Source organism: Pristis pectinata, chromosome 1 (assembly GCF_009764475.1).
Source record: "Pristis pectinata isolate sPriPec2 chromosome 1, sPriPec2.1.pri, whole genome shotgun sequence".
Taxonomy (NCBI): Eukaryota; Metazoa; Chordata; class Chondrichthyes; order Rhinopristiformes; family Pristidae; genus Pristis; species Pristis pectinata.
This window is the reverse complement of record NC_067405.1, coordinates 34,206,563-34,229,507: the sequence shown is the minus strand read 5'-3', so window position 1 is coordinate 34,229,507 and position 22,945 is coordinate 34,206,563. Positions and strand designations below refer to the sequence as shown.

At 39.8% G+C, this 22,945-nt stretch overlaps 1 protein-coding gene across 2 annotated transcripts in view; it reads right to left on the bottom strand.

Annotated features, from left to right (window-relative positions):
* The window catches only part of lrp2a (low density lipoprotein receptor-related protein 2a), a 178,774-nt gene that overhangs the window by 20,611 nt on the left and 135,218 nt on the right, over nucleotides 1-22,945 (bottom strand). For both annotated transcript variants that reach the window (XM_052027503.1, XM_052027511.1), the window contains exons 58-64: nucleotides 21,336-21,467; nucleotides 16,472-16,603; nucleotides 14,482-14,625; nucleotides 10,134-10,299; nucleotides 8,841-8,969; nucleotides 6,041-6,261; nucleotides 600-779 (exon numbers count right to left, since the gene is read on the bottom strand). In XM_052027503.1, the coding sequence (XP_051883463.1) occupies nucleotides 600-779; nucleotides 6,041-6,261; nucleotides 8,841-8,969; nucleotides 10,134-10,299; nucleotides 14,482-14,625; nucleotides 16,472-16,603; nucleotides 21,336-21,467 (1,104 nt within the window). The remainder of the gene's footprint in view (nucleotides 1-599; nucleotides 780-6,040; nucleotides 6,262-8,840; nucleotides 8,970-10,133; nucleotides 10,300-14,481; nucleotides 14,626-16,471; nucleotides 16,604-21,335; nucleotides 21,468-22,945) is intronic.

Genomic DNA, 22,945 nt, shown 5'->3' with positions numbered 1-22,945 from the left:
TTAATGATGATTATCATACTGTGCTACTTTCTTCTTTATATAGATCACTTCTTTTCATGTGATGTGAAGTTAAATAAGGCAAAATCTCAGACAGCACGAAAGAGAATATTTTAATATCCTCTGCATATTATACACAAATAATTGGCTAATTTGCTTTCATTACTATGGAATTAAGGCCTGTAGAGTTGTTGCAGTCAGTACATTTTCTGTTCTGGAATACTATATAATTGCTCTTTAAGATTGTGTATAGTTCTGTATATAGCCAGCATCTTGGGTATGGGAATAAGAAAATAGGCATTTATTTTATTTTGTGTGGCAGTGAGCATGTTTAACTAATCATAAATGTCAGGGGCTTGTCGTTACTGCTTACACTGGCAAAATGGATAACAAACTTAAAATATAGTTGCTGTCATTTTGAACATCTTGTGTGTGTGATTAGGATCGGCAAATAAAATGTATTAATAAACTCTCAACATCTTCACATCTGTAGAATTTTGAAAGTAAAATTGATTTTGAATACTATACTTGTGGGCACTCAGTGGCTGAATATTTAACTGTACAATTTTAGATCAGACCTAGTCTTGGATATGAGATTGTACCTGAGTGATTGTAACGATTCTCCTGATAAATTCTAGCTTGAGTTAGCCATGGGTTTACTGTCATTATCTTAACCTTCTGTCCATTTCCAAATTTATCTTGTTTCCATACTTCACCACTCCCTTTCGATGTCCAGTACAAATGATTTTCAAAAACATCCAGGCTAAATGGGTTACCTAGGTCTGATAGAAAAAAAGTAAAAACAAAACGTTAACCTTGTGTAGTAAAAGTTCATTTTAAAATATTGCCTAAATTGAAAATGAAGGATGATATGAATTTTATCCAATTGTATTTTAAATAATCAAAGAATGGGGAAGTCAACATTTGCTCTTGGGAGTTTCTAAGTCTAGAAATGTTGTATTTCCCATTTATGTGCTATTTCAAGCATGATTTGCAATCACATTGCAGCACTTTGCGGTATTTGCAATATTCATTCACATGGTTCCATAAACATCATACATGTATAAGTGGAAGTACGCAGCATATAAAGTGTGAGGCCAATCTTCTAGCAATGCTCATTTGATGCCTGCCACTTTCAAATGATTATATATAACCAAGGCAATGTATGCCAAACACAGGAGATCTGCTCTGAACAGCAGGAAGCAAAGTATATTTGAAGGAGTCATTAATTGCTCACAGGTCTGTGGGGGACAGGTATAGAGGAGATTTCATTAGCATTAGCTTAGTTGAAAACTGGAGGTACCGGATTACAGGGAATATATTTTCTCATTGCTGTGCCAAAGCCTTCAATTTGTTTAATAAATATGGGTGCTTTAGTACTGGCCTTGATGGATCTTGAGCTCAACCAGAAGCAGGTGGAGAGGCCTAAAAGGAAGAAGCACTATAACTACGGCTTTCTATTCAAGATGAGCTCTCTTTCCCCTAGAGTAGAGCAGCAGGCAGTATGGGCATGTGGATTTGCCAATAAACCAGACTTCCTGTAGTAGGTTGCATTCAAATGACACTTGAATGAGCCCACATGAGAATGCCAAGCTATTCTTCACCAAGACAGCCTATCAATCTCTGAACGTACAAATATGCGATGTATGTCAAAAAATCCTAATGATCTTCCCTAAGCCCTGAGGAAGCTTGCATGCTTCATTCGTTCTGAGGCAGTCCTCTGTGTCTACTTGACTTCAGCTGGTGCACTGGAGGAATGAATAGATCTTGGGGGCAATGGCTTTCCTCTGTATCAATGGTTCCTCACTCCCATGTGAGTTCCAGGACGTGATGGAGAGTGTGGATTTGAAGTCATGGGCCATTGGGAACATCAGAGAGATGATCTTTGAGGTCTTCCAGCAGAAACTGTGCTGTCTGCAGTACCTTTGTTGTTAACTGCTCCATCCTCCTTGACCAGACTAAAAGGAAGAGCAGAACCCTTGCCACTGCCTAGCAGCAGGAAGAGGAGGAATAAGAAAAATGTGGCAGAGACCAAAGATGTGCAAAGTCAGCATGATCTGTGAAAGGGAAATCAGGTCTGGCTAACTTATTGGATGTTCAGATTTCCAAAAGGCATTTGATGAAGCTCCACATTAAAGGTTATTGTGGGAAATAAAAGCTTATGCAGAAGGTAATATCTTGGCATAGATAGAAGGTTGGCAAGCTAACGGGAAACAGACAATGGGTATAAACGTGTTTTAGAACCATAGAACCATAGAACACTACAGCACAGAAAACAGACCATTCGGATCTTCTACTCTGTGCCAAAACGTTATTCCGCTAGTCCCATTTACCTGCACCCAGTCCATAACCCTCCAGACCTCTCCCGTCTATGTATCTGTCCAATTTATTCTTAAAACTCAAGAATGAGCCAGCATTTACTACATCAGATGGCAGCCTGTTCCATACTCCCACCACTCTTTGAGTGAAGAAGTTCCCCCTAATGTTCCTCCTAAACCTTTCCCCTTTCACCCTAAAGCCATGTCCTCTCGTACTTATCTCTCCTAATCTAGGTGGAAAGAGCCTACTTGTATTAATTCTGTCTATACCCCTCATAATTTTGTAAACTTCTATCAAATCTCCCCTCATTCTTCTGCGCTCCAAAGAATAAAGTCCTAACTTGTTCAATCTTTCCCTGTAACTCAACTCCTGAAGACCTGGCAACATTCTTGTAAATCTCCTCTGCACTCTTTCAATCTTACAAATATCCTTCCTATAGTTAGGTGACCAGAACTGCACACAATACTCCAAATCTGGCCTCACCAATGTCTTATACAACCTCACCATAACATTCAGGTTGGCAAGATTAATGAGGTGTGTCATGGGTATCAGTACTACAACATTTTACAATTTATATAAATGACGGACAAAGATATAGTTGCAAAGATATATATATGGTGACACAAAGATTGGTAGCAAGTTGTGCAGAGGGATACAGGAGGTTATATAGGTATATAGACAGATTAAGTGAGTGGCAAAAATCTGGCAACTGGAATATTAAGGTGGAAAATGCAAAATTGTTTATTTTGGCAGAAAGGTAAAATAAAAGCATATGACTAAAATAGTGAGGGATTGCAGAATTCCAACATGCAGAGATCTGGGTGTTCAAAAACTCACTGTGAAGGTCCAGCAAGAAATTAGGAAAGATAACAAAATGTTATTGTTCATTGCAAGGGTAATTGAATACAAAAGTAGTGAGGTTATGTTTCATTTATAAAGGGCACTGGGAAGACCACATCTGGTGTACTGTGTACAGTATTGTTTTCCTTATTTAAAGAAGGAGAGTAATGCATTGGAATCAATTCAGAGAAGATTTATTAAGCTTAATACCTAGAATGAGTAGGTTGTCTTATGATGAGAAGCTGGACAGTCTAAGCTTATTTTGCTGAAGTGAAATGAGAGGAGAACTGAATAAAATATTTAAGGTGCTGAGGGATCTTCACAGGGTGTATGCGGAGAGAATGATCTCTCTTGTGGTAGAACCTAGAGCCAGGGGTCACTTTTTAAAAATAAGAGGTCTCCCATTTAAGACAGAGATGGTGTACAATATTTTCTCTCAGATGGTTGAGAATCTTTGAAGCTTTCTTCCTTAAAGGGTGGTGCAAGCAGAGTCTGAATATTTTTAAGTCAGAGGTTCATATGTTATTTGAAGTGAACTTACACCCTATCATACTTGATAAACAATGGGGTGCAAGTTCACTACAAATAACACAAGAAATTTGAGCAGGAGTATACGTATACTGTATACACATCAATATCCCAGTGGGGATCCTTTAATTCACTTCTCCTTTGAACTTGCTGAGTGGTTTATTCCTTGTTTACTGGGAGTTAAAAACAAAAGTTGCAGATTGCAAATTACAGCTCCAATTTCTGTTAGTAAGGCAGAGTTATGCAGGCACTTTGGCCCAACTCATCCATGCTGACCAAGAGGCTTATCATCTATGCTAATCCCATTTGCCTGCATTTGGCCCACATCCCTCGAAACTTTTCCTGTCCATGTACCTATCCAAATGTCTTTTAAACATTGTAATGGTACCTGCTCCTACCACTTCCCCTGGCAGATTGTTCCATACACCCACTACCCTCTGTGTGAAAAACTTGCTCCTCAGATCCCCTTTAAATATTTCCTTTTTCACCTTAAACCTCTGCCCTCTAGTTTTAGGCTCCATTACCGTGGGTGACGATGACTATCCATTCTATCCATACCTTTCTTAATTTTATAAACCTCTGTAAGGTGACCCCTTAGCCTCCTTCACTCCAGGGAAAATGGTCCCAGCCCATCTAATCTCTCCTTATAATTAAGCTCTCCAGTCCAAGCAGCATCCTTGTGAATCTTTTTTGTACCGTCTCCAGCTTAATCACATCCTTTCTATAGTGTGGTGACCAGAACTGAACACAATACTCCAAGTGCGGCCTAACCAACGATTTGTACAACTGTAACATGACATCTCATCTCCCATACTCAATGACTCAGCCGATGAAGATAAATATACCATATGCCTTCTTCACCACTTTGTCTACCTATGTCACCACTTTCAGGGAACTATGTACTTGTACCTCAAGGTCTCGCTGTTCAGTAACACTCTCCAGGGCGCTGCCATTCACTGTGCATGTCTTGGCCTGGTTTTAATTCCCAAAATGCATCATTTTGCACTTGTCTGAGATAAACTCCATCTGCCATTCTTTTGCCCACTTTTCCAGTTGATCAATATCCTGTTGTAACCTTAGACAACCTTTTTCACTGTCTACCATACCATCAATGTTGGTGTCGCCTGAAACCTACTAATCATGCCACCTACATTCTCTTCCCAATCAACATACATAATGAACAATAAAGAATCCAGCACAGATTCCTGCAGCACACCACTCGTTACAGGTCTCCAATCTGAAAATCACAGCTGAAGAAAATTGAGGTTAGTTGCAGGCTGTAATTTAGGTTTTGTATACTAGTCCTGGAAGTAGCTGTAGATATGTAAACTCATGTACATGCGACTAATAATATCTATCTATCTATCATGCACTCCTTAAAATTATAAAAATGAACAAATAAGACCTAGGATTTCCAACCATCAGTAAGTCAATCCTATTCACTGATGAACTCCCCTCCTCTGCACCTGCCTATCACTATCTCTTACCTGCATCTACCTATCACCACCCTGTGCCCACCCCGCCTCCCCTCTTCTGTCCACCTATCACTGCTCTGCTTTTCCCTCCTATATAATGGGCTTCCCCTTTTCCTATCTTCAGTCCTGAGGGAGGGTCCTGACCCGAAACGTTGACCGCCTCTTTTTCTCCACGGATGCTGCCTAGCCTGCTGAGTTCCTCCAGCATCATAGTGTTTTTCATCTAGATTCCAGCATCTGCAGTCCTTTGTTTCTCTATGATGAACTAACTTTAGCCTCAATGGCTAGAACAACTGCTGGATCCTTCTTGTAATGTGATGCTGCTGCAAGTAAGTTTTTCATTGCACCTGTGCATAGATGTACTTGTGCATATGAAAGCAACTTCAACTGACTTTGAATAAACATCACAGAGGTAGAGTGGGGCCAGGTCTAACCTGTTGTATGTTGTTGGAACAGATTCCCCAGTGCAAGTGCTTGGGAACTGTTTTAATTCTTCATTCTTCTGGAAGGAGTTCAAAGTCAGAATACTTTCTTGAAAAATAATGTGAACAGCTGATAACATCAGAATGTTTTGTGTTTAATGGAAATCCTTGAAGTTGCAGGGAAATGTCAGGAATTATGTGGGTAACTTCTGATACTTCCCTAAAAATATGGACTACAATTGACAGTATTATATGCATTTAAGTAGAGTCCGATAGTATTGCAGTACTGAGAAAACTATTGCTTCACATTAAGTATTTACAACATGATAAAATATTTAAATTATTTCAACTGTAAATTGTTTCCAGATGTTCACAGCAGATTCAGTTACTTGCTTAGGCTCAGCCCTGAGATTACTGTTGAGAAATAAATCCATAAAAATGTCCTTGCACAAGTCTCACCTCCATTAATAACCAGTATTCTGTCAGTCCCATCAAACTTCATAGACTCTATGAGGTTCTCTTTGGAATCACTCCAATAGATTCTGTCACCGTTGAGATAATCTATGGTGAGGCCTGTAGGCCAGCCCAGGTCTCTATTAACCAACACCTGCCGGTGCTGTCCATCCATCCAGGCACACTCTATCTTGGGATGAATGCCCCAGTCTGTCCAGTAGAACAGCCTAAAATAAGATTTAAAGACAGTACATGTAAATGAATTTGATATCGTTTGAATAATTGAAGTACATTCAAGTTCTGTTTTCTATTTTAGTATGGGTTGTATTATATATGCATTATTTTGAAAAAGAAAGGGGTCCAATAATTTGGAGGGTGGATAGTGCAAAGTATTTGGCCTGATTATACTTCCTAAGAACTTCTATCATAAAACCAATGAAAACTGGTAGCATCAAAGAAAGGCCCTTTAGTTTTGATTCTAATGGCAGAGGTCTGCCTCACTGGGACACATCAAGGGCTATAAACAACCAGGGAGACTGCCAGTGATAAGGAGAGGCAACAAGGACCTCATTGAAAGGGACTTCACTGTGTACCCAGGATACTGTGGTAGTGTAAGTGTTAAATTATTGGATTTATAATAGTCTAGGATTAATAATTCAGATGCTCTGAGTTCAAATCCTATCATGCTATGTCTAAAATTTAAATTTGATTAATGATCTAGAATTTAATAAAAACATCTACTAGCAGCGATGATCACCAAATTTATTGGAATATTGCAAAACCCCATCAGGTTCATAGACTGACAAAGGCCATTCCATAACAGTCCAACCCAGAATACCCAAAGGCAGGCCAAGTCCTAACATATCGAAAACACAGTCTAACTTCCAGCTCTTATGACACTCCTCTACTGAGGTCTAAGAATGCTCAGAAAAGGCACACCTAAATTCTGCAAGGTGAACAAAAACTTGCGTGTGATTATTTGACATAATAATATTTCAAGGTATCAAGCCCATTAATCTCTTCTTTCCAATAACTTTCATAAGACATTTCTGTCAGTCAAACATCCTCACAACATATTGGCCTTTTTTAAAATATAGATTCAAATTAAATGACTAGAAATCTCAATTACATTAATATACTCATTAAAATTAAGCTCTCTCCACTGATGCCATTTGATCTGAACATTTCCACCATTTTCTACACCTAATTCAGATTTTTCAAAACTGAATAATGTCTTGCTAACTTAATCTGCAAACTTAATCTGCTTCTATGTCTAAATCCTTCACTTATTAACAATCTGTAGCTTAGTTCCATTCATAAGACGTGTCTACATTTTTTTGTTTACTTATAAGAGAAGTGGGGTATACTATACCCAACCTGCATTGAATCAGCAGTGAAAGGGTAGACTGTGGCCCTTCCTGTTACTGCATTGCATTCACTGTGAACATAAAAACATTCCAAAATTCAAGGTAGTGAAGAACACTTATTTTATAGCCCGTAGGTGTTTATTTTGGCATAGACTTTCCATCTGACTTTCTTCCTGCTCTGTTACTTTTTTTTCATTTCTTTTAACAAACACTGGATTTTTCCATAAATTTCAAACTTCAAAATTGGTTTCAAATTAGATCATTTTTAAAGGAAAAGCATAAACTACAGATGACGGAGACCTAAAATGAAACAGAAAATGCTGGAGATACTCAGCATTTTGGACAGCAACGGTGAAGAAAGAAAGTGAGTTAACATTTTAAGTTCATGACCTTCTATCAGAATGTTTTCAAAAGGTGCAATTAATCCTGAATCTCATCTTCGTTACAAGTTTGCTTCATATATTCATGATGTGTTCATAAGGAGTTAGGGAGAACATTTTTCAAACTAACTTTTCTCAAAGCTAATGAATTTGAGGAAGTCAAGCTTTGATTACACTAGGAATGATATATGTAATATGTGAGTTACATGTTGAGAGGCAGGTAGATCAAATCATAAGAACTGCTCAACAATACTAGACTGTAACTTCTAGTTCTGATCTATAAAATGTCAGGAGGATGATGCTGGAATCTGGAGCAAAACACACAAAATGCTGGAGGAACTCAGCAGGTCAGGCAGCATCTCTGGAGGGAAATAAACAGTCGATGTTTCACGTCGAGACCCTTTATCAGGACTGGAGATATGTTTATTTCCCTGCCTGACCTGCTGAGTTCCTCCAATATTTTGTGTGTTTTGCTCAAGAGGATGAAATGTTTTTATTTACACCAATGTTAGATACTGAACAGAAATAAATTTAAAAGCTTAACTTCTTGCCTTCAGTATCTTCTGGTAAAAGAACTGACTTCATATTAATGAACTACTTTTTCAAATTAACCATTGTTGTTTAGGTAAATACTGCACCAATTTCCATTCAGGAATATCCCATAAACAGTAAGTAAGATCACAAACTAGATCATCTATCTTTTACAGTGTGTAGTATTGAGAAATACCTTTCTTCAAATAATATAATTCATCTGAATAGGCCTCAATTTAATACCTCATGCAAAGAACTCGGCATGTTGTTTATAGTTCACTGAAGTGTCAACCTCATTTTTACCTCATAAGCCCAAATGAGGTTAAGCCTCAAATTTTCTGACAGTGACACCAACTGAATCTAAAACTGGAATTAAGATACTTAGATGAAGCAAGTGTGTAATGTTCCAACATTTCTCAGGAAGACAAAATTTTTCATAAATGTGGAATAGTGATGTCTGTAGGAAAAGTTAAATACTTAATTCTAAAATATGTAAGTAAACTGCCTGTGAAACTGTAATTTGCTTACCCAAGTCTAGGGTTTACAGATATAGCAGCTGGTTGGTCTAGAAGTGAATAAATCAGCCATTTCCTGTATCTCCCATCTAGCTTTGCCACCTCAATTCTGCTTGTGCTGGAGTCAGTCCAATAAATATGCCTTTAAAAACAGATGAAGTCACCATCTCAGTATTCCATCTTGGACAAATTGAATATGTTGAGCTTGTTTTAACACCCTTACAACTGCTAACCACTTATACATAGAATAGCATTTGCATGAAAGATAGCACATCAAATAAGTAAGATTACCCTACCTTCAGTGTTGTTTCCCCCTTCTGATTTTATGGAACTAGGTATCAGGTCTAATATTAATGAGAAAAATTGCTGGTACAATATGGCACAATGGTTTGATCATCTTACTTTGTCCCTGTGCAGCAAAACAGGTTGGCATAGATCCCTCCTGAGGTTTTCTAGCTCTAGTAATGGACTACAGTTACATATTGGCAAAGTAAAATTTTAATTTCAAATATTCTAAGCCATAGAGATAAAGCAAGGAAGGAGGGAAAAACAACTAAGATATCATTATTAGTCACATGTACATCGAAACACACAGTGAAATGCATCTTTTTGCGTAGTGTTCTGGGGCAGCCTGCAAGTGTCGCCATGCTTCTGGCGCCAACATAGCATGCCCACAACTTCCTAACCCGTACGTCTTCGGAATGTGGGAGGAAAACAGAGCACCTGGAGGAAACCCATGCAGACACGGCGAGAACGTGTCTCCCCTTACAGAGTCCTTACAGACAATGGCCAGAATTGAACCCAGGTCGCTGGCACTGTAATAGTATAACGCTAACTGCTACACTACCATGCCTGCCCTGTGATGGCAGGCACTACCGTCCCACACTATTTGTGGGGATGATAAATTTCATACAAGAATGAGGAAGACTGCACTTCTGCTGAAGATTAGGGAATCTGCCACTTTGTTCATCAAGAACAAGTTTGAAAACCAGTGACCATGGGCAGTAACATGAGGACTTTGAACCAATCTCTATGACTTATCCAATAAACAAAAACATACCATGGTGTGTAAATAGGGTCAAAGGTTTGTAAAGATGACAGATTAAGCTTTAAAATGCATCAGATTTTGAGTTGGAAAGTAAAACATCTGCTTCTCAGTCTTGCCAAAGAACTTCAGCTGAGACTGTGAAACAAATTCAAAGAGGTCTAAGTGATGTCGATAAATTAAATTTTCAGAATAATCCTAGCTATTAAAATCAAACTACAAGTTATATCCTCTTTATGGCTTTATATGTTTGTTCCTTACTTTCCAACCCAGTCCACGGCAATGCCATCAGGTGTCACTATATATTTCAAACTTAAGTCCACTGCTACTGTTGGATTGCTTCCCTTGTCGTCAAATCTTGTGAGAAATGCCCGTTTTATGGAGCCGGGGTTTGAGCCATGTCCCAGGACCGTCCAGTACACAACACCTGCAGAAAGAAGGTGGTTTCTGTTAGATCTTCTTGTGTCCTGTAAGTGCATTGGATTTGCCTCCAGCATGAAGTTATCCAATATCTTGTACACTCCACTCTACTTTTTTTAGGAAGGCACTGCTCCAAGTTGTTCTTTTGAGATGGTGGAATTCTTCACTCTGTGGCTGCAGGAGATATAATAAAATTTCTCGCCGTGATGAGAAGACTAAGGTGACATGTATATAACAAACAACAGCTGAGGGGAATCTCCATGTTAATTTAGCATTTAAATAATACAATAAATAAATACTTTGACTTTATGATTTCTGAAATAAAGGAAAAACAAACTTAGCGGTTAGCGTAATGCTTTACAGCGCCAGTGACCAGGGTTCAAATCCAGCCACTGCCTGTAAGGAGTTAGTACGTTCTCCCCGTGTCTGCGTGGGTTTCCTCCAGGTGCTCCAGTTTCCTCCCACATTCCAAAGACGTACGGGTTAGGAAGTTGTGGGCATGCTATGTTGGCGCCGGAAATGTGGCGACACTTGCGAGCTGCCCCCAGAACACTCTACGCAAAAAGATGCATTTCACTGTGTGTTTCAATGTACATATGACTATAATAAAGATATCTTATCTTAATTGACTTAGCATTAAGGTTTTAATACCAAGGCCTGCAGCTCAGCAGTGCCACCAACAGGCTGCAAACTGTATATTAACAAAATACTTCAGCAGACTTTTACTTTGTTGTGACAAGCTTGATTGGGCCGACTTAATAATAATATAATAAGAGATATTTATTAGTCACATGTACATCAAAACACACAGTGAAATGCCTCTTCTTGCGTTAACAACTAATACAGTCTGAGAATGTGCTGGGGGCAGCCCGCAAGTGTCACCACGCTTCCGGTGCCAACATAGCAATGCCCACAACTTCCTAACCCCTATGTCTTTTTGGAATGAGAGAGGAAACCGCAGCACCCGGAGGAAACCCACACAGTCATGGGGAGAACGTACAAACTCCTTGCAGACAGTGTCGGAATTGAACCCGGGTCACTGGCGCTGTAATAGCGTTATGCTAACTGCTACAATTAACTCAGCTGCTTCATTTAACATATTCATTCCAGGATTCCCAACCCAACAGGAAGAAGATGCATGGTTATGCTCGCTTTTTCAATTTCAGCACATTTATGCACAAGAATTTTAGAAGCTTGAGAGTTGATGGTCATCTACAGTCAGCTGCATTCACAACTCAGTGGAGGAATTTGACAGACATCATGACTGCCCCAGATTTACTAATGCTTTGCTGAATGTTAAGTTGGGAGACATTGAAGATGCAAAAACTTACCCCTGACATCTCCTCTATATCTATTACCCAGCACCTTAAACCTATGCCACCATTTCAGCCCTGGGGAAAAGCCTCAATACCCGATCAATACCTCTCATCATCTTATACACCTCTATCAGGTCCCCCCTCATCCTCCGTCTCTCCAAGGAGAAAAGGCCGAGTTCCCTCAGCCTGCTTTCATAAGGCGTGCTCCGCATTCCAGGCAGCATCCTTGTAAATCTCCTCTGTACCCTCTCTATGGCTTCCACATCTTTCCTGTAGTGAGGCGACCAGAACTGAGCACAATACTCCAAGTGGGGTCTGTCCAGGGACCTATATAGCTGCAACAATACCTCTCGACTCGTAAATTCAATTCCCCGATTGATGAAGGACAATACACCATATGCCTTCTTAAGTACAGAGTCAACTTGCGCAGCCGCTTTGAGCATCCTATGGACTCGGACCCCAAGATCCCTCTGATCCTCCATACTGCCAAGAGTCCTACCATTAATACTATATTCCGCCAACATATTTGACCTACCAAAATGAACCACTTCACACTTATTTTCTTTTATTAAGATAATTAATTAAGTGCCACATCCAAGGTTACTAATGTAGAAGGTAACATTTTGCTGTGAATAGAAGACTGCCTGGCCAACAGAAAACAAAAAGTAACCATAAATGGGTATTTTTTTTCCTGGTTGGCAAGATAGAATGAGTTTGTGTGCCAGTGTCAGGGCTTCAACATTTTATTTAAAACTATTTACAAAAATGAATTGAATGAAGGTATTAAAGGTATGGTTGCTAAATTTGCAAAAGACACAAAGACAGACAGGAAATTAAAAGCTCATTAGGTGGCCACAAAGAGATATAGATAAATGACTAGGCAAAGATCTGCCAAATGGAGTATAACATGGGAAAATGTGAATTTGTCCATTTTGGCAAGAGAAAGTAAAAAGCAGCATTTTACCTCGAAGGTTAGATGCTGTAAAGCTTTGAGAGACGGAAGGATCTGGGTGTCTAAATGCAAGATTCACAAAAGGCTAGTAGGCAGATGCAGCAAGTAATTAAGAAAGCCAATAAAATGTTATTTTTTCTTGCTGGGGAAATTTATTAAAAATAGTAGAGAGGTTATGCTACAGTTATAAAGGGCATTAGTAAGATCACATTTTGAATACTGTGTAATCCTTGTTTAAGGAAGGATGATTAAACATATTAAGATCCTGAGGGATCTAGACAGAGTGGATACACAGAGGTTGCTTCATTTTGTGAGAGAATCTAGGGGTCACTGTCAGTTGCCCAAATAAGAAAGAGGTAAGGGGAAGTTTTTCTCTGAGGGTTGAGAGTATTTGGAACTTCAAAAGAGTGATGGAAACACAGACTTTGAATACTCTTAAGGCAAAGTTAGAAAGATTCTTGACATGCAAGGTTACTAGAGGCAGGCAAGAATGTGGAATTGAGGTTTTAATTTAATCAGCCATGTTCTTATTAAATGACAGTGCAGACTTGAAGCAGCAGTGGTCCAGAACCAAACTCCTTCACTCAGTGCTGCAAATGCTTTCACAACCTCATCAGATCAGGAGAAGTGGCCACTGTTCAACATTCAGCTACATTATACCGTCTGTATTGTTCCCAGCTTCTTAACTCTATTCTGGCACATTGTTTCTCTCTGCAACTTAACTTGATGTACACACATCCTTCTTGTTTCCATGTTTCCCACAAGCACATCTATTCAACCACATTGAATCTCTCTCTCTCATTGCTACCACCAGATTCAGGAGGGAGATTCAATGCAAGGAGATTGCATAACAGCCGGTCTCCCAAAGCCATGCTGCTCCAATACATTGAGGGCCTCTTGATCTGTATCCTGTGAAGAAAGCAAGGCCTTCTGGGAGTGGTACCTCTTTGAGCCCCTCTCTCACATCTAGTTGAAATGGGTCAACAGCAGCCTGTTGCTGCACCTGAGACTCCAGAAGTTTCCAACCTGTACCGCTGGGTCACATAGTATTATTATGTGAACACTAGCCATTTTCAAGTCATGGTCAAGACCTGCAAACTGCAATGGACAAATAGGCTGATCCAAAGTATGTAAATATTGAAAAACAAGGTCAGCATCTATCTTCACAAATCTTTCCTCAAAATTTGTTAAGTATCAACACATTCCTGTAAAGAACACTCTTCATAAAATCAGTCAGGAGGGCACCTGTGAAGCAGTAATTATTGTGCAGTAACAGTGACAGCACATCGACTCCCTCCAAGAGCCCAGGAAATCTAGTTAAAGCCAATCTTAATGTATGATTTCATTATTTAAATTACCAACCAACCTCTCACATGGGGGTTTCATAATAACCATTTGATGCATTCAAGTTATTGGACATGTATGTAGGTTAGTAACTTTGCATGGCATAGAGAGTTATGGAGTGATACAGCATGGAAACAGGCCCCACAGTCCACTGACCATCAACCACCCCTTTACACCAGTCCCACATTAATCCCATTCTTCATTCCCACCGCATTGCCATCAACTCCCCCTAGATTCTACCACTCACCTACACACTAGGGGCAATTTATAGCAGCCAATTAACCCACTGACCGGCACGCCTGTGGGATGTGGGAGGAAAATGGATCATCCAGGGGAAACCAAGTATCCAACTAATCAATAGTTTTAGTAGGTTTAATCACATCCCCTTCCCCAAACCACCGCAAGATCTATTTCTCGCAGGAGTTAAAATCCTCTTAGCTTTCCTAAGGAAAAGATGCAGGAAATTTTGTGGATACCAAAAACTAACATCCACAGATTTTTAATCATTGCAAACTATCAGCCAAAGTAGGTGTATTCTCTACCACATTAGGACCCAATTTTATTGCTGTTTACATACTGAGATCCGGATCTTCTGTATCCCAGATATAGTCAATGGCTTTGATGTTCTCTTCATGATCAATGTAGTCAGTGTATTGTTCAAATGTGGTACTGTACCGCCGAATTCGTACATTGTCTGGCAATAGCAAGATAGGAGGATCCCCTAAAATTAAATAGATGAAATTAATAACAATTCTATCATCATATCACCAGCATGAACATTTTATCAGTATTTGGTGTGCCAAATAGATACAAGGGCAAAAACTCCCCTTGGTCTGGCTGACTACCCTAATACTTCCATTCATCTTTCTCTCCTTTCATTTAGAATGAAGGATTGTCATTGGAAACTCCATTGTTGCCAGTAAAAAAGAGCTCTGGGAAAATAATTTTTAAGAGAAACTGGCACAAATCTAAGTGCAGTAGGATAAAATAAATCAATATGAAACAAAACAGAACAAAATTCGATCCCTCAGAGCTGCAATTGAAATTGCTATGGCATGTCTGGATATGAACTTCCCTGCTTGGAGTTCAATGCTGTTGTTAGCCAGAAAGCTCACACCAATTTTTAACACTGAATTTAGGCTTAATTGTGCTTTGGCTGGGAGGTTCCAATGTGCACTGTAGATTTATCTGGAAATGAGCATCCCGCACCTCTTTTCTCATGGGAAAGTTGTTTGAGGGTTGAATTAATAGAGGTCTTTAAAACTGATGGAATTGATTCAGAGAGAATGGTAGGGATGACCATAATTAGTTCATCAAGTAAGACAGTTATCAAGAAATCCAACAGAAAGTTTAGAAGTAATTTCTCTCACAAAAAGGTGGTGAGAACATAGAATTTGCTATGCAAGGTTAAAGTGAATAGTATAGATACATCCATGTCTGGACAATCACATGAAGGACAAGAGAATAGAAGAATATGATAATAGGTTTCGCTAAGGTAAGACAGAAAGAGTTCCTGTACAGCATAAATGCAGCATGGACTGGTTGAGTTGAATGGTCTGTTTCTGCACTTTATGTCCCTAGGAATCTTATGAAATTGGAATGAGACAGAGTTATATAGAAATGCAGTGAAGCCTAATTCCATTTAATTGTGCAGCCCATTATAATGCTACCCATTTATGGAGAGATAAAATAGATAGCAAAATAGGCCCCTTAACTCTCACAGACATTTGTTATTTCCACAGTCTTCATGTTTCTAGGCTTCTTGGTATAACTAAATCATTGTTTCCTGTTTCAAAATCTAGTCTTTTCTATATTGATCTTCTGCACTTCAATCCTAAATCCTCAGTTTCCGAAGGACTTTTTAAACTTTGTTGAATCACTATTGTAATTAATATGAAAATTTAGACCTACATGAGGAGTCAATGATTTAATGGTTGTTTTCCTTCAATCATAATACATGGCAAACACCATGTAAGTAGGAATCTCTGAGATAATTCAGCTGAATGTCTGAGTGCACAAAGTAATTATTAGCAATTACCCAAGGTTGTAATGTAACAGACATCCAAGAGTGATGCCATTAGTTAAATTTGTTCCTGAACCTCACAACACTTTTGTTGAATGTGAGAAATGGAAACCACAGCAAATTATAAATTTTGGATTTAAGTGTTTAACAGATTAAACAATGAGAGTTGAAGATTGTGAAATGAGCAGTATATAGAATAAGGAGAATGGTGAAATAAAAAGTATGAATTTAATGCCAAATGACATGGTTAAGAAAATAAAATTAAACATTTTAAAACTTTGAATATAATTTACAGCCAGAAGGAATGATATCCCATACTTGTAATAGTTAATTTTCAGTGACAGTCAGATTTTCAGTCAGCAGTCATTAAAACTTAATCACTAAAAAGAAACTTCACCTTTGTTATTACTTGCCCTAAATATCTGCAGTCGGTTCAGAGCCCACTTGCAAATAATGCAACTTCACTATATTGTGTGTCAAAGGTAAGGCCGTTCTAATTAATACAGTAATTGATATAAAAAGGACAGTGAAAGATTGCATTTACCTGTTGCAGCACACTGAGTCTCATGCTCCCCAATAACAGGTTGAAATCCCTCAGCACAGAAACATTCATAGCTTCCTTTGCTGTTTTTACAAATGTGAGGACAGGTGCCAAAAATTTCACACTCATTGACATCTGAACAACAAGAAACAAAATGAAGTAAAAAATTCTTTAGACTCACTTTGAAGTGACCTGTGTAACAAACCTCCAAAAAGATGTTCATAACTTACACCTCTGTTCTCCTACTTACTGCATGAATAAAACCTGTTCTCAATCAGCAGTCCTTCAGTGAAAACTTACATTTGTAAGACTGTCTTAATAATCTAGAGGAGTGAACTGTTCACTCTTTGCTGGATTTCATTACCTATTTACTAATAGGGCATCCAAAATATTCAAAATGTGAATGTTAACAAGAGATTGCGTTCATATAACACTTAACAGCAGACAATAGCAAGAAACTCCACAAAATCAATTATGCCACAAGATGTAATACTGAGTTACATTAGGACTAGTGACCAACAGTTTGTTGTGAAGTGTCTTAAATTAGGAAGGAAGATTAAAAGGGAATTCCAGAATTTAAGACTTAAGAGGCAGAAGAAATATCCATCAGTGATGGGAAGAAAACAGGAACTGAGGAAGATGTAAAGATTGCAGGAATTCAGAAATCTCGGAGGTGTGTAGGGGTGGAGGAGGAGGCAGCTATGGAAGGATTTGAAAATAAGGATGACAGTTTTTAAAATTGAGGCATTCCAGATCTATAAAAAGAACATAAAGTTCAAATCCCTGATTGGCATTTCAAAATTGGTCCTGTCATATAATGACCAAGGAATTGGAAGTCACTGTCAAATGTAACGTGATGCACTAGTTCTTAAGGGATGGTAGGAGAAAGGGGAAAGGGGGAAGGATGCTTCTTCAAAATATCACATTTAGCATCCTAATTCTTGTGTTAATTCCTTCCAGAGCTTTACCTCTGCTTACTTATGCAATTATCTTCTCCATAGGAGTGGAGGGTTGTGGGCAGTGGTGTGCCACAGGGACCGGGGCTGGGCCCACTGTTGTTTGTCGTCTATATTGACACTTTGCATGAGACCGTTGCTGGTGTGGTTAGTTAGTTTGGTGGTACTGTGGACAGCGAAGAGGATTATCTAAGGTTACAAAGAGATCTGTTACAGGAAGGGTGTGGGGGGCTTTGGAGAGGGTGCATCCTATCCGGATGCATCAAGGCTTGGTATGGCAACTGCTCTGCCTGGGACCGCAGGAGACTGTGGAGAATTGTGGACACAGCCCAGCACATCGCGGAAACCAGCCTCCCCTCTGTGGACTCTGTCTTTGCCTCCTGCTGTCTTGATGGGGCGGTTGGCATGGTCGGGGGCCCCGCCTGCCCGGGTCATTCTCTCTTCTCTCCTCTCCCGTCGGGTGGGGGGTGCGGGGGCCTGGGGGCACGTGCCACCGGGCTTGGGGGCAGCTTCTGTCCCACTGTGGGGGGACTGTTGGGCAGTTCCCTTGTGCGGTGGGGTGGACTCTGTGGCCTCGCTGTCTGCCTTGTTGTGACCTTGCACCTTGTTGTGCTGCACTTTCTCTGTGGCTGTGGCACTTTACTCTGTATTATTGTCTTTGCCTGTACCTCCTCAATGTACTCTGCACTACCTCAATGTAACTGCACTGTGTGGTGAATTGACCTGTACAGTCGGTGTGCGGGACGGGTTTTTTGCTGTGCCATGGTGCAGGTGACGGTGATGAACCAATATCAGAAGAGATTCACCAGGATGCTGCCTGCGTTAGAGGGTATGAGCTATAAGGACAGGTTGGACAAACTTGGGTTGTTTTCTCTGGAGCGGCGGAGGCTGAGGGGAAACCTGATAGAAACTTATAAGATTATGAGAGGCAGAGATACAGCTGGTATCTTTTCCCCAGAGTCGAGTTTATTGTCAGACACATCCATGTGTGCACAGGTGCAATGAAAAAGTTACTTGCAACAACATCACAGGCACATAGCATCAGAGACACAACATTCACAAGAAAAACAGAAATTAAACATAAAATCATACACAATTTTTACAAGAAAATTGGTGTTGGTTTGTTGTTGTCGCTTGTGCCGGGGTGCAGTGGGGGGGCTTGTCTTGCTTGCCATTCTTGCGGATCAATTCATTGTATGGTGCATTGGGGTGGTACAGGGTAGAAACAATAACGGAATGCGGGGTGGGGTGTCGTGGCTGCGGGAAGATGCGGTACAGGTAGACAATGAGGTGCGGGGTTGGGCGGGGTGGATTGTGGGGTCGGGGGTCCGTCTCATCATGTGGGGGAGCCATTCAGTGGTCTTGTCGCCGTGGGGTGGGGGTGGCCTGGGTGGGGGGGTCTTTGGTTGTGCCGGCTGCTTCACTGGGGCAGCGAGAGGTATAGACAGAGGGTATGAACTATAAGGAGAGGTTGGACAAACTTGGGCTGTTCTCTCTGGAGCGGTGGAGGCTGAGGGGAGACCTGATAGAAGTTTATAAAATTATGAGAGGCATAGATAAGAGTAGACAGTCAGAATCTTTTCCCCAGAGGTTGAAATGTCAAATACTACAGGACGTGCATTTAAGGTGAGAGGGGGAAAGTTCAAAGGAGATGTGTGGGGCAAGTTTTTTTTTACACAGAGAGCAGTGGGTGCCTGGAATGTCCTGCCAGGGGTGGGCGTGGAGGCAGATATGATAGAGGGGTTTAAGAGGCTGTTAGACAGACACATGACTGTGCAGGGAACGGAGGGATATAGATCATGTGCAGGCAGAAGGGATTTAGTTTAATTTGGCATCGTGTTCATCACAGACATGGTGGGCTGAAGGGCCTGTTCCTGTGCTGTATTGTTCTATGTATACTATTAAGAATTATATGCACTCCAACAACTTTGGTCCCTAGTCCACCCTCTTCTTCCCTCAACTTGCCAGATCTTTACACACACTTTGAGCCATTACTAATATTCATGCTTCGGTCCCTGGTAACATACAAAAGTATTAGGGGAGCTTGACAAGGTAGATTCAGCAATGATGTTTCATTTGGTTAGGATGTCTAGAATCGGGTATCACCTCAAAATAAGGGGTCTGCATTCAGAACTAAGAGATGGAAGTTCTTCTCCTAGATAGTTGTTAACTTTTGGAATTCTCTACCCAATGTAACTGGGCGTGTTCAACTATTGAGCATATTCAAGACACAGATCAATAGATTTTTGAATCAAGGGATATGGAATAGTATAAGTGGTGTGATGGTAAAAGAACAGTCATGATCTTATTGAATGATGGAACAGGCAGGAAGGGGGAAATGGCCTACTCCTGCTTCGATTTCTTATTTATGAATGCACACTTTTCCATTGCTATCTAGCCCTCCTTAAAATGAGCTACTGACCAAGCTTTCAGTCATCACTCCAAACAAGCTCAATTTTTTGCTCAATTTTCTGTTTCTGTAAATGATCTTGGATGGTTTTATACATGAAAGATGTTATATAAAAGCAGGTTGTTGTTGCTCCCATGAAGTTGGGGAAGAAACAGCAATAACTATGCCTCAAACTGTACTGAATAATGTTTTTGACATCATTTTACCAGAGTTAATTGTAATGATTAATAATGTACAACAGAAAATTAAAATGAAGAGAGTTATGGTTTATAATATTAAAAAAGAAAATGCTGGAAACATTGAGAAGGTCAGGTAGCATCTGTGAAAAGAGAAACAGAGTTTCAGGTCAAATACACTGCCAGAACTGAAAGAGAGAAAGAAAACAAGTTAGTGTTGAGTTGTAGAGAAAGTAGGGAAGGACAGATAGTACAAAGCGGTTACCTCTGATCAGGTGAAGCCATGGTTGCCATGAGAACAAGTTGGAGAGGTCATTCAGTCAATGGGTTAATGATGGTAATAATGGGGGTGGGAGAGAGAGAAAGAGAGAGAAAAAGAGAGATAAGTGAACTAAAGCTATGAAGTGAGAGCAGTTAGGGAGTTGAGAATACAAACAAAGGAGCATAAAAGTTGTAAAGTGCAGGGTTGAAGGACATGCCCAGCCAATTGGGCTGGGCTAATGGAGAGTGAAAAACTGAACCAATATGGATGACTTATAATTGAAATGGACAATTCTGACAAGGATAGAGAAAGTGAGTTAGCTTAAACTGTAGAATTCGATATTGAGTGTGGAGGACTGCAACATCTCAAGACAGATGATGAGGTCCTGTTTCTCAAGTTTATATTGGGCTTGAATTAAAGTGTTCGGGAACAAGGAGCTCCAAGTTGTCCCTGCATACTAAATGTAGGTGCTCCTAGAAGTGATCAATTGCATTTGGTTTCTCCAATGTTTAGGAGACCACATTGCGAACAGCAAACGCAATAATCGGAAGAAAAGCAAGTGAATTGCTGCTTCATTTGGAAGGACTGTTTGGGTCCCTGGATGGTGGGATGGGAAGAAGTAAAATGACAAGTGTTACATCCACTGCATTTGCATGGGAAAGTGCTGTGAGAAGGGGAGTGGTTAGTTGGAACAGAAAAGTGGATCAGGGGGTCACAAATGGAATAGTTCCTTTGGGATACTGAAAGGGGGAGGTATGGGAAAATATTTCTGGTGGTGCAATCTTGTTGAAGCTGGCAAAAATCACAGGATGATCCATTGAATACAAAGGTTTATGTGGTGAAAGGCAAGGACCAGAGGAGCTCTATCCTTACCCTCTTCAGGAGTAGGGTGAGAGCAGAGGTGTGGGAAATATAAGATTAGGTACAGTTCGTTAATTTTCAAAACATAAACAGTTTGGCATGTCTTTGAACCGGCAAGTACCTATCTTCCTTAAATCAGTCAATCTATCCCAGTTACCTCTTCAAATTTACCAATAAAATGGTCAAACATATATGGATTTACCATCACAGGCATTTGCATCAGCCTCATTTGCTTTGTATCCAGGTCTACAAAAGCAGATGAAACCTCCACCCATTAGATCTGTACAATTCTGTTCACAGAGCTTTTCTGCACAAGATCGTTCCGTATTACGGTCTAAGAAAACAGCAAGAAACTTTTATTTGACATTTATTTTAAAAAATTATCTTTTATTATAACTTACTTGAATATATTAGCCTATAACATTAGTGGAAAGTCCAACAAGATGCTGTTATTACTCTAATCCTGAACCCTCATGGCTAAAATCAAGTGAGCCTCATCTGTCACTAACTAAGCAGAATAAGTGGGTTTCATTTTACACAACACACATAGCTGAGAGCGTAGTGCTAATCACTAATTGTTTGAAATAGTTTGTCTTAAGACAAGAAGTCTATAGATTCTTATAATGTATCACAGCAGTATCATCAGATTATTTTGTGTACATGTCTGCACACTCCAGCCAATCATTTATTTTTAATCTTTTACAGAAGGTAGAAGTACCCACATTCCCAAAATATTAAACAGTCTCTGCTCATTTTTATATATGGTTTTAGTTTTGTTTGCTTATGAGATCTGGCCATCATTGGTAACGGTGCATTTATTGGCCATATTTAATTGCTCTTGAGAAGGAAGTAATTAACTTATTTATTGTACCACCGCCTTTTATTTCTTGGTCGGGGAATTCCAAGAAAGGTTCATCAACAATGAAGGAATGGTGATATATTTCCAAGTCAGGATAGTGTTCGACACATACTTGTTCCGACACCCTTGTCCAAGAGGTCTTGGGTTTGGGAGATACCACTGGAGAACCCTAGACAATAAATATGTTTTTACGGATGGTGCATACTAATAGCTCCAGTGTACTGCTGATGGATGGAGTAAATGCTTAGCGGAGTGGGCGATATGCTAATCAAGTGGGTACCTAGTCTTGGATGTTGTCAATATTTTTGATTGTTGCTGGAGCTGAACTCATCCAGGCAAGTGGAAAGTATTCAGCAAATTCCAAACATGCCTTGTAGATGCTGAAGAGAGTATAGGTATCAGATGGTAAGTTACTTACTGCAGCATACTCAGCCTTTGACCAGCACTTTCTGATCAGTGTTGAACTCCAGGATATTAACAATGAGGGTCTAGTGATGGTATGCCATTGATGGTTAAGAATAGGTTGCTTGACCCTTTTTTGTTTTACAGCAAGTAGTTGCCGCTGGCACTTGTGTGGCATAAATGTTGCCACTTATTAACCCATATCTGAACATTATCAAGGACATGCTGCATGTAGACAAGGGCTGCTTCATTTCAAATAGAATTGAACATTTCACAATTATCAATGGGTATCCACTCTTCTGACTTATCAAGAAAGAAAGGTTATTGAAGAAGCAGCTGTAGGTCAGGTCCATGAGACATGCCTGAGGAATTGCTGCAGTAATCCCTTATGGTTGAAATAACTGACTTGTTCCAGAGACTTTTATAAACTGTCTGGACACTATCTCCCAGGCCAGCTAAAAGTTACATGAAGTTTTTATGCTGAGTTTACCAAAATTTGGTCTGGTATTATTTCTTATTATAATTTATATCTTAATAAAACATAGGTTTGT